Source organism: Mobula hypostoma, chromosome 11 (genome assembly GCF_963921235.1).
Source record: "Mobula hypostoma chromosome 11, sMobHyp1.1, whole genome shotgun sequence".
Classification (NCBI taxonomy): Eukaryota; Metazoa; Chordata; class Chondrichthyes; order Myliobatiformes; family Myliobatidae; genus Mobula; species Mobula hypostoma.
The window spans coordinates 54,256,687-54,269,772 of record NC_086107.1 but is presented as its reverse complement, the minus strand read 5'-3'; the positions used below and the strand labels follow the sequence as shown (position 1 = coordinate 54,269,772).

The window sequence follows — 13,086 nt, the reverse complement described above, 5'->3', positions numbered from 1 at the left end:
TCTGGCTCCCCTTCTACTCCTACTCTTCTCGTCGACTGCCTATCACATCCCTCTAGTGCTCCTCCTCCTTCCCTTTCTCCCATGGTCCATTCTCCTCTCCTATCAGATTTTGTTCCCCTTTTTCAGCCCTTTACCATTTATTACCTCCCAGCATCTCATTTCATCCCCCCCACACTCCCCCAACCACCTACCTTCCTCTCTTCTAGCTTCACCTATTACCTGTCAGGCTGTATTTCCCTCCTTTCCCCCTCCTTCTTATTCTGGCTTCTTTCCCCTTCTTTTTCAATCCCAATGAAGGGTCTCAGCCCGAAATGTTAACTGTTTATTATTCTCCATAGAAGCTGCCAGACCAGCTCACGGTTCCTCTAGCATTGTGTGCTTTGCTCTAGATTTCAGCATCTGCAGATTCTCTTGTGTACAAGAATAAGTGTCCGGAGGGGAAGTGGTGAGGAGGGACAAGTGGACAATGAAGTCATGGAGAGAAATCCTAATGGAAAGCAGAGAGAAGAGGGGAGGGAAGATGTGTCAGAGATCGCTATTCTGTTTTTCTGCTATGGATTGTGTTGTGGCTCTATTAACACTCAATAAGATAACCAACTCATACAAACTGTGGACAGAAACTTAAAATTTCTTGTCTTCACATTTTATAAGGAGGCTAGTTCCTCCCTGAGTAATCAGAGCAGCTCATTGTAATAAGCATGCTTCAGTAGCTTCTGTTGTACCTTCAAACTTTTCTATATATATACTTACCAATCATGCCATTGACTGTACCAAACAGCACTGAACCCAGTGTAGGTGTTGATGTCTCACCAAGATTCTGCATCACCAGAGAACCATGACAAAACACATTGACAAACTCGCCAAGGTGGAAAAGCCCTACTTCCTGGAGGTGCTGTCTTTCCTCGTCTGTAGTAGCTGCACTGAAAACGAAAACACAAACCCATTGCTGCAAGTGCACTGAGAAAGAAATCTCAAAACACTATAGATAATTTAGAACATGATCATGTTAAAAAGTCAGTATCTTGGAAGAAAAAGAAATTCCTTCAATTTAATGAAGCACAGCATTCACTGTTGCTGGAACACACACAGAAGTTGGTGCAACCTAGTATCTGTGAACAGTCACAGAAAATATTACTGAGAAATCTAAAGAACAACTCACTAACATGGGAAGCCTGTGGAGACTTGCTTTAAGAGGTCATAGCTATATTAACTATGATATTCACATAAAGATTCAAAATGAGCTATAACTTAAAGATAGCTCTATTGGGAAGATCAAATAGAAAAGGATCATGAAAATTAAAACTCTGGAGAAGTAACTATTAAGAACTGCAGCTGTATCATGAGGGAAAGGTGTGAGGCGTGCCCACCTTCTTTATAGGGCCTCTGCCCCTTCCCTCTTCAGTCCTGACGAAGGGTTCCGGCCCGAAACGTTGACTGATCGTTTCCACAGATGCTGCCCAACCTACTGAGTTCCTCCAGCGTGTTGTGACAGTTGCATGCGAGTAGTGATGTTTGGAATGGAATACTTGATTTTGGTAGCTCAATGGTTATGGCAGAGGAAGCTCATTTTGAAACTGGGCAGTGTACCAAGTTTAAGTCTTGGGTTTGGTATTATCTGGAGTGGTGGTGAAGGAGGTGAGACAAAAGGAAGGGGAGTGAAATGTGTACTGATGGCTCTGGAGAGTGTGGCTCTCGTTGACCATATAGTTGTCCTGTCCACTGATCTGAAGGCAGTGTTCTAATCCCAGAGCAGTGCATGAACCTCTGCTGTCAGCCATGGTTATTGGTTTGCCCTGGCAGTGTAGCATTTAATCACAGTAACTTTTTCAATGCATTTTCCTCTGCAGCCTGTCACCGATCCCAAATATTCATTAATGTTCATGTGATGATTGTACAATTGCCAGAAAAAGTTTGTGAACCCTTTGTACTTATCTGGTTTTCAATATTAATTAGTCATAAAATGTAGTCTGATCTTCAATTAAGTCACAATAATAGACTAACACAACCTGCCTAAGCTAACAGCACATAAACAATTGTACTACTTCTCATCAATACTCAGTATACCATTTAAACAATCAAAATCTAGGTTCAAAAAAGTAGCTGCCTCCTTGAATAAGCTCCAGTCCATGCTTTCAAAGCAGACCTGTGGCACTGAGGTGGCACCTTCCAGCCAGGTGCTGATCTCCCCATGAACAGGTTTGACTCATTTAACCAGTGGTCTGTACGTAGGGCTTAGGAAAATGGATGTGTTGGTTCAAGTATCTAAAGTGAGGGTGGGGAACAGCCATGTAGGCTCTACAAATGTAGGTATAAACCAGGTCTAATATATTCCCTCCTCTGGTTGCAAAGTTGACATACTGGTACAACTTTAGCAGGACTGCTTTTAAGTTGGCATGATTGAAGTCACCAACAACAATGAAGACACCACCGGGATGAGTGGTTTCAAAGTCACTGATGGCGCCATAGAGCTCCTGCAGTGCTTCCCTAGCATGGGGGGGGGGGGGGGGAAGGGGTGTGTAAACAGCAATGATCACAATTGGTAAGTAGAAGGACTGCAATTTCACTATTTAAAACTATCATGGCTGATCTGCTCTAGCAACACTACTTCTTTTGATCCAGTTCCACAAAGTTCAATTTTCAGTTCTTCAATCTTTCCAAAAATCAGCTGATATTCTTTCAATACTTCCAGTATTCTAGCCTCCACAACCTTTCATGACGTCCACATGGATGTGCCACAGTGAATATAATTCTATATTATATTCCCAAAATTCCAGAATTCAAGAAATCAAAGTTTGATATTGTAATCGTCTCCATTGCCTCCAGCATAGCTCAGAACGTACGTTGCACACAGTTGAACTATCCTGCCAAAATTCATCTCTATAGGTAATTTTAATTCAGTCTACTAGTGGATTCCTTCAAATATCTCACCACCATTCAAAGGCCAGAGTACATATACCATATAATCAATGAAAGATTATCTATAAGAGTGGAAATACTTTCTTAAAACTGCTCACCTGTCTTTCTGACATACAAATAAGTTGAAGGAGTTCTCTGCACCCAAGAAATTATCATCATCCAATATCTCCACAGCACTCATCCAGTTAGGGTTGAAGTCTCGGGCAATCTTTTGTAAAAACAATAAAGGAATCAAGTTAATTTTCAAGTTTCTATTTCAATTATACGCTAGGTAGAAACTGTGGCAGTATTCAAAGTTCAAAGTAAACTTATTATCAAAGATCATATATGTCACTGTATACAACCCTGAGATTCATTTCCTTGCGGGTAATCACAGTAAATACAAGAAACACAATAGAATAGATCAGCAGCCCCAACCACTGGGCCGCGGACCGGTACTGGGCCGCAAAGCATGTGCTACCGGGCCGTGAGGAAACGATATGATTTGGTGATAGGAGTCAGCTGCACCTTTCCTCATTCCCTGTCACGGCCACTGTTGAGCTTGAACACACGCAAGGTCATTACGCACGCATCATCCATGTCAGCGTGGGAAGGAGATCAACTCCTCAAGCTTGCAAATGACGGTGGGCTAAAAAGTATGTTTGACACAACATCTCTGCCGGCATTCTGGATCAAAGTCAAGGCTAAATATCCTGAGACAGCCACGAAAGCACTGAAAACGTTGCTTCCATTTCCAACACATCTCTGCAATGAATGCAATGAAAACTAAACTGCGGAATAGACTGGACATAAGGACCCCCCTTCGAGTATCGCTGTCTCCCATCACTCCTCGATGGCACCGTCTTATTGCAGGGAAACAAGCCCAGGGCTCCCACTGATTCAGTGATATTGGTGTGTTGCAATGATTTTATATGTTCATACAGGGAAAATATGTGCTGTGTGTTTAATATCCAAACATTACTTAAAATGTTATGATGCTATTGACTTATAAGTGACTCACATAACCATATAACAATTACAGCACGGAAACAGGCGATCTCAGCCCTTCTAGTCCGTGCCGAACGCTACTCTCACCTAATCCCACCGACCTGCACTCAGCCCATAACCCTCCATTCCTTTTCTGTCCATATACCTATCCAATTTTTCTTCAAATTATAATATCGAACCTGCCTCTACCACTTCTACTGACACTTACTTCAAGCTCCCGTCCTCCCGATAATTGACTTATCACTATATTCATGCAAGGAAAATATGCACTGTGTGCTTAATATTAAATTCATTAGATAAGCCCTTTCAGAAACAAAATTGAGTGTATTAGCCACTTATCACCTATATTCCGGCCGTGATTAACACCCCCCACCCCGAACAGAATCGCCAAAAACAATTTGTAGAAAAAAAACTGGCACGTACAGGCATGCACAAGTCACGCATGCGCACTGGTGCTCGTGCAAGGCTTCATGGTCATTGTAGTCTTTCTCAGGGTAAACACAACGTATTTGACTGCTACTTTTGTCCGTTGGCAACCCCCCCTCCCCGCCCCCCTGAGTCGGCCGGTCCGCAAGAATATTTTCAATAATAAACCGGTCCGCGGTGCAAAAAAGGTTGGGGACCCCAGGAATAGATGAATGACCATCCTCTATAGAAAAAATAAACAACATACAAAAGACAACAAACTGAGCAAAAAAAATATGAACAATTATACACTCCTTCATGAGGAAGGCTAAAGCAATTAATTCAAATAATAGAACTATTTTCTAAAGATATAAACATGAACTTTGGACTAGATAAGTGCAGAATAGTAAATGTAGAGCAAGGTGCAATGGAGCTACTGGAATATAAAACAGAGCAGCAGGATATAATACAACTTAAGGGTGAACATGAAAGTAAGTGGGACATGAACAAGCAAAGAAAATAGATTAGTATGATAAAGAGCAAACTTTTGACAGAATTTATACCAGGCTTATGAAAATCTGACAAACAGAGCCAATAATAAAAATATAACAAATGCAAGAAACACTTTCACTATATCCATATTAACATATTCTTTTAACATAATATCTTGGTCCAAAACTGATCTGGAAAATTTACAAAGGAAAATAAGAACTGAAATGACAAATTTTAGAAAACACTGTGTACACTCTAACACACTTAGATTAACACTACCGAGGACAGAAGGAGGAAGAGGAATAACAGACTTTAAAAAATTACATAACAGTCAGATAAAACTTCATCAACAAAAACAGATAACTCTCCACATGAGCATATGTAATACTGATAAGTACACACTACTAAACTTAAATAAAAACACGACCTAGTAAATTGAAGAAATTATCATTATAGAAGAAAAAAGTTAACCAATGGAAGAGCATGACCCTCCATGGAAAACATCCCCATGACGTGAGCAGACTAGGTGTCGACAAGGAAGCGCCAAACGCCTAGCTCAGAGTTGGAGACCTCTTCCCAGAAGAGGGGTTCCTTGTTGCAGAACAGGACCAGGTAGCTAACACAAAAAACTATCAAAAAATCATAATAAAGACCAAAAATTTCAAGGTGATAAATGCACAAAATTGTAAGAGAAACCGAAAACAATCCAACACATTTCAGGATCCTACAGCAGTTTAACTCAATCCGATTACTTACAAAGGCACAATCAAGTGGCAAGCATTATTCACCAACATCTTGCTATAAAATACAAACTCATGAAAGACACCAAACTTTACTATAAATACAAGCCAGATCCAATTTTAGAGTCAGAGTCCTACAAATTATATCAAGACTGAACCATTATTATATATAGGACAATCTATAATAACCATCCAGATATAACGTTACAGATTAACAAGCAAGAACAACTTACTTAATAGTCACAGCCATTCTAAACACACGGAAATCAATAAGAGAAATATACGAAAAATATGCTGAAATAAAAGAGGAAATTGAAAGACTACGGAACATGCACAAAGTAGGCATACATTGTCCCAATTCTACAACTGGTTTCATCCAAAGTCACCACCTTTGATTCGGCCAACAGTGATGTCATCAGCAAATTTAAATATGGCATTGGAGCTGTGCTTAGCCTCAGAATCCTCACTTTGTGCAAAGTGAGTAGAGCAGGGGCTAAGCACACAGCCATGTGCTGCAACTGTGCTGATAAAGATCGTGGAGGGGATATTGTTGCGAATCTGAACTGACTGGGGTACGTAAATGAGGGAAATTGAAGACGCAATTGCACAAGGAGGTATTGAGGCCAAGGTTTTGAAGCTTATTAGTTTTGAGGTATTGATAGTATTGAATGCAATCTGTAGTTGCTGTTGAAGAGCATCCTGGTGTATGCATCTTCACTGTTCAGAGGTTCCAGAGTTCAGTGAAGAGCTCATGAAATGGCACCTGCCTGTTAACCTGTTGTAACGGTTGGCAAATTGTAACAGATCCAGCTCACCTCTCAGGCAGGAGCTTGTAAGTTTACTTTTTTTAACTTTTACTTTATTTCATCACCAACCTCTCAAAGCACTTCATCAAAGTGGGTATAAGTGCTACCAGATCATAGTCATTGAGACAGGTTACCATGCTCTTCTTAGGCATTGGTATCACTGAAGCCTGCTTGAAGCAGGTGGGTACCACAGACTATTGAAGCAAGAGGTTAACGATACTGACGAATACTCCAGCCAGCTGATCAGCCCTCATGAAGGATACTCTCATGTCAGCCTCAGAAATTGAATCACAGGGTCATCGGGGGGGTTGTGAGAGTTCATGAAGGTGCCTCCTGAAGGTGATTTGTTACAATCACCTCCATGGAGTAGAATGCAGTGAAGGAGGTGTGACAGAACAGATATTTTTGATCTAATTTAAATACAGAATCTCCGCCAAAAGTTACAGAAGTCTTTTTTGCAAAAGATAGAATTATTAGTGGGAAAGGGGGAGGGGTGGGAGAGGTTTGCAGGGAAAATGGGATTGATGAAATTGCAGAGACTTAATATAGAACTGATTGCCCGAATAGCCACCTATTTTTCAAAATATGATAAATCCATTATTTTAATTCAGTCAGAACGTTGTGAGAAATAACATTTCAGGTTGAACTCGTCAACCAAGTCAACTGAAACTTGAAGTAGTTGAAGCACACTTTTGGACTGGATGATTTAACAGTTTGCATCATGTTAATGATAAAATCACTCCATAGCTTGCCTGAAGACTTTCACTGAAAGCAAACACCAATCAACAGCATTGGAGGCACGTGAACACCACAGCTACTTTGGATCTTTCGATCTGTAGCACAACCAGGATGGAAGCTATCGCATTATAATCTATCAACTGCTTTAACAATAACAAAGAATACCAGCAGAAAGACAGCTTTTTTCAGTTACTTTCAACTTGAAATCTCATGGATACTGCAAGTCTCATATCATTCTTATAATAAAACCATTTTATAATCAGTACATAAGTATCTTTCCACTGCATATAATACTTTAGGGGAGGTGGGGAAGGTAATTGATTGAACGTTCCCTTCCTCCAGATAATGTTGTGCCTGTAGATGACATTTTAAGCTTAAGCTGTATGACACTAAAATTAATCAATGTTAATTAATAAATCAATTACAAGCAGCGGGAGAAATATCAGATGATAAATTAAGAGTATTATCATTTGTATCAGTGCCAATACATTGAGCACATTAAGCAAAACAAAAGGTCAGAAATGGAAGTGACTTTTGTTTACATTACTACTTTCATCTCCTTATCAGGGAGTGAAGTCTGGGATGGGAAGGCTGCACAACCCAACTCTCAAGATCAAATTCAGTGGTGGCAAAGCTTTCAAAGTCACATCTGCTGACTAAAGAGAAACATCAAAATATATATTGGAGATACTCATGGAATCTGGTTTTCGTTTGAAATGAAAGAGCAGATTCAGTATATTAGATTTTCAGCAACCCTTTTGCAAGTACCCAGTTGGATCAAAAATGGACTATGAATATCTTTCTAGCTCAAAATGTCAGAAATAAATATTGAAATTAATTCCTCTTCTTGCCTGATTCTCATGTGCCTTGATTCCCTTTAGTGCTCAAAATCAATTGATCTCAATCTTAAATATATTTAATGAATGAGCGTTCACAATCCTTAGAAACAAAATTGCAAATAATCATCCTAAACTGTGGAGAATAGACAGGGATCGACACATAGGTATGGTGGGTAAGTAAGTAAGTAAATAAATAAATAGAATGGCTGATATCTTATTCCGATCCCTAATCCCCAACTCTCCAATCAAGAGAAATGGCCTGAATTCAGCTACACAATCAAGTTCTATACGCTATAACATAATTTCCCTTCCAAATCCTATAAAAAAAATCCCATTTACTCCCATCTCTCGATACAGAACAGCCCTCTTATTCCAGGATTACATCTGATGATCCTTTCTACCCCCACTAGGGAAAGTATGTTCTCCCTCTGCAAAGCAATCAAAGGCAGGCAGTTGTGTTATTATTTTTATGGATGAACATTCATATAACAAATTAAAAGCCAACACATTAAAACTCAACATGGTTAGGGCTTGCAGAGCAGCATAAAACATAAAAGAAAAATATGATACAAACTCTATTTGCATTGTACCTCTTCAAAATTGCCTTCCATTGGTTTGTAGGCAAGCAGCAGCACTGAGCGCATCAAATCTCCCACAAGAATAAAGTCTCCCTTTGTTTTCAAGTAAAGGGCCATAATATTATTGTAGTGGTTACACTCTGTGCGTAGCTCTTTTTCAGCAGTCCACTCATATAATCGAACCTATAACAAAAATATTTTTTCACATCTCACAGAGCAAAGTAACAATTTGCGTGCTTTACAAAATGCCATATTTAGAAAAAAAAATTTAATTACTAAAACAGAATTTTCATTCTTACATTGAGAAACCTAATTAGAGACAAAATTGTACAATTTTCAGAATTTGGTGGGACCAGCTTTGGCGAAAACAAGTGAAACAAGGCCTTTAAAATCTTCTTCCTCCATGTTGTGGAAGGAAGCAAAAAAGATAAAATACTCACATGCCAACCCAAAGTCAAGATGTGTATTCAATAAGGGTTACTATATGCAGAAAAAGGATTTGTCAATTTTTAGAATCAGAATTAATCTGTCATGAAATTTGTTACTTTGCAGCACCAGGACATTGCAATATGTAGTAATAAACAGTATAAAATTACAATAATTGTATATTTTTAAAAATTAAATGGATTAAGTAAATAGTACAGAAAGTAGGGAAAAATAAGTACTGTGTAAGAGTTCATGGGTTCATTGTCCATTCAGAAATCTGATGCTGGAGGAAAAGAAGCTGTTGAGTATGTGTCTTCAGGCTCCTACACCTCCTCCTTGATGGTAGCAATGAGAGGAGGCCATGTCCTGGCTGCTAGAGGGGCTAATGTGCATGATGGAGCTAGCTGTAATTACAACTTTCTGCAGCTTTTTCCAATCCTGTGCAGTCCTCCAAAGTAGACAATGTTAGACCAATTAGAATGCTCTCCACAGTACCTTTGTGAGTGTTTTTGACAACATACCAATTCTCCTCAAACTCCCAATGAAATATAGCCACTGTTGTGTCTTCTTTGTAACTGCATCAATACAGTGGGCCCAGAATAGATCCTCAGAGATGTTGACACTCACAACATGAAACTGCCACCCTTTCCACTTCTGATCACTTGCTGAGGACTGGTGTCTGTTCCCTCAACTTACCCTTCCTGAAGTTCACAATCAATTCCTTGGTCTTACTGACACTGAGTGCAGTTGCTGCTGTGACACCACTCAACCAGCTGCTCTATCTCACTCCTATATGCCGCTTCAGCATCATCTGAAACTTTGCCATAGTTGTGAGGTTGGCAAATTTGAGCTGTGCCTTGTCACACAATCATGGGTGTAGACAGAGTGAAGCAGTGGGCTAAACACACATCCTTGAGGTTCGCCAGTGTTGATATCAGCAAGGAGGAGATATTATTTCCGATCCACACACACTGGACTTCCAATGAGGAAGTCAAGGATCCAGTTCCAGAGAGAGGTACAAAGATTTAAAATGCAAAACATACAGCAAGCACTCTTATTTTAGGTTTCACATAAAACTGCCTGTGTCTTAGAAAAATTTACATAGCCTGTTATGACTAGTTTAAAAAGAAATACTTTCTGCCATCTTAGTAAAGCTGTTAAAAGTTTTACAAAGATTTACATACTGTGCTATTGATGCTTGCCAACAACTTGCCATTGAACTCCACCATGGAATACACCGCACCTTTTACTTCTTTTTCTGCTACAGTCTGAAGTTTACCTTTTGAATAAAACATTTAAAAAAGATGCTATTTCTTGTGTATTCAAAATGAATCATTAACAAGTATGGAAAGTGTTCAATTAATCAATAAATGTGTATATAAACAATCTGTCTATATCAAGACTTGTGACAATGTTGCCTAATTTGCATAAATACTTTAGAGGGAAATGAAGGTAGTAACAGCTGTTTGGAAATACATTATTATACTTGGAACAAGGAGGTCAACATTGCTCATTAACAAACAGAAGCTTTATATGCTAATACTGCTTTGGAAAAATAAATTGGTGATAATCAGATCCATAATTCATGTCACACAGATCAAATTCGAATGGTTCAGTAACCTCAATAATGAGAGGTGGTAATCAATGGATTAGAACTGGTCAGTGTTGGTGCAAGATGAGCTACAGGCCTGTAATATAGGACCAGTGGCTAACAAAAGAGACCAATACCAGTTTTCACAAAATGAAGAAAGAGTGACCTGGAATATTAGGTTTGAAAACTGGAAGAAAGCCAAAAGGATAAGTGGATTATTCAAAAAGTAGTCAGCATTAAATATAATTTAACCTACCATCAGAGTACTGGAACACAATAATTCGTCCTTGTTTTGGTTCTGCTTCTTCAGGATAAACCATTGCTGTACCCACAACAAAGTATGTATTGGGATCTTTGCTCAACTTGCAGGATACAATACTTAGTGCATACTCATTTTGAAGAAACTGGTGAGCATGAAGTACTAAAAACAGAAAACTACTGTTAAAATTTCTAAAATACAATCCTATTAAATACAAGATTATTATAAAAAAATGAAGACCCATACAAGCTTTTACCTTCAATAAAATGTACAAATCAACTGCTACAATTGACATTATTGCTACTCAAAAGAGAAAATGTCAGTGATCTTGCTCCTTTGCACTATTCCAGTGATTTTGTGAAACATGTAATGGTATTTGTAATGGTAATGACCATCTGGCTTATTAGTACTTGCCAAAATAGTTGAGAGGTTTGAAATTAGCCAACATTCCTGGAATCAATTGTTCTGAAATTTGTCATCTTCTGAAGAGGAGAGCCAAGAGGCACGCCACTTCTCAATTTCTTTGGCCTGAGTTCTAAAATAGAGCCTGGACAGTGTACTGCTTTTACCATAGAGTATCTATAGTCTGATGAGTGATAAAATGCAAAGTATCACATAACTTGAATTACAGTACCTATAAAAAGTATTCACCCTCCTTGGAAGTTTTCATGTTTTGGTGTTTTACAACACTGAATCACAGTGGATTTAATTTGGCTTTTTTTTTTGGACACTGACCAACAGAAAAACTCTTTCGTGTCAAAGGGAGAGCAGATCTCTACAAAGTGATCTAAATTAATTACAAACATAAAACACAAAATAAATGATTGCATCAGTATTCACCCCTTTAATCTAACACACCAAATCATCACTTGTGCAGTCAACTGGTTTTAGCAGTCACATAATTAGTTAAATGGAGATCACTTGTGTGCAGTCAAGGTGTTTCAAATGAATGTAGTAAAAATACACCTGCATGTGGAAGATCGAACTGCTGGGGTTGGTGGGGCTAAGAACCAGGGGATTATGGCAAGACTTGGGGGATAATGGGCATAAAGAGAGATATCTTTACAGAATACATTAGAACTGTTGGATTGGTGGGAGAAAGGAGTAAAACAAGAAGGGAGGGAATTATATTGACAACTTAGAATTGGGTGTACCGTGTTCAATTATTCCTTATATCTTGTTGGAAAACATCACTCTGGGGTGCATTGGTTTTGTCATCTTTATTTAACAGTTGAACATATTCTTTTTACAAAGTGATGCACTAAGGTTGAAAGAAAACAAATGCAGGCTGCACTACCATCTTTGGGGGTTGATAGTTCACAAACTTTGTACATTCAAAAACTTTACCAATTCAAAGTGACTTTAACTGAATTCACAATATTGTGTTTCACTACTTTCAATCTATAGGGCTTCTTGGGGTAATTTCATTTGATAAGGAACGAGTAAGTGTTTTATTTCCCAACTCTCTACACCAATTCCGTCCAGTTGGTGGTGGTAATGCCAACTGCTATTAAAAGTCAGAAGAAGTGGTCCAACTGCTAGTGAGTTGGTATCCTGGCAAAAATTACAACATGAAGACAAAAGAACACTCCAAGCAACTCTGCAAAAAGATTATTGAAAAGCACAAGTCAGGAGATGAATACTAAAACATTTTCAAGTCACTGAATATCCTTTGGAATACAGTTAAATCAATCAAGAAGTGGAAAGAAAATGGCACAGCTGTAAATCTGCCTAAGGCACAAAACTGAGTTCCCCAGCAAGAAGGGCACTAGTGATGGAGGTCACCGAGAGACCCACGACAACTCTGGAGGAGTTACAAACTTCAGTGGCTGAGATGGGAGACTGCACATGCAACTACTGTTGGTGGGTGCTTCAGCAGTTACAGCTTTATGGGAGAGTGGCAAAGAGAAAGCCACTGTTGAAAAAAAACACATGAAATCTCAGCTAGAGTTTGCCAGAAGGCATGTAGGAGACTCCGAAATCAGCTGGAAGAAGGTCCTATGGGCTGATGAAACCAAAATTGAGCTTTTTGACCATCAGACTAAATGCTATGTTTGGTGTAAGTCAAACACCACACAGCGTCTCTACTGTGAAGCATGGCAGTGGCTGCATCATGCTGTGGGGATGCTTCACTGCAGCAGGCCCTGGCAGTCTTGTGAAGGTAGAGGGTAAAATGAATGCAGCAAAATACAGGAAAGTCCCAGAGGAAAACCAGGTGCAGTCTACAACAGAACTGAGACTTGGGAGAAGAATTTGTGGCTTGACTTGAAAAGGGCTGTTCACGCACAATCTCCATGCAATCTGACAGA

General features: G+C 39.1%; 1 protein-coding gene across 1 annotated transcript in view; it reads right to left on the bottom strand.

The window, feature by feature from the left end:
• The window catches only part of ddb1 (damage-specific DNA binding protein 1), a 78,005-nt gene that overhangs the window by 5,381 nt on the left and 59,538 nt on the right, over positions 1-13,086 (bottom strand). Inside the window, exons 20-24 of the mRNA XM_063062085.1 lie at positions 10,775-10,939; positions 10,112-10,206; positions 8,514-8,684; positions 3,015-3,124; positions 751-920 (exon numbers count right to left, since the gene is read on the bottom strand). Of these exons, the coding sequence (XP_062918155.1) occupies positions 751-920; positions 3,015-3,124; positions 8,514-8,684; positions 10,112-10,206; positions 10,775-10,939 (711 nt within the window). The remainder of the gene's footprint in view (positions 1-750; positions 921-3,014; positions 3,125-8,513; positions 8,685-10,111; positions 10,207-10,774; positions 10,940-13,086) is intronic.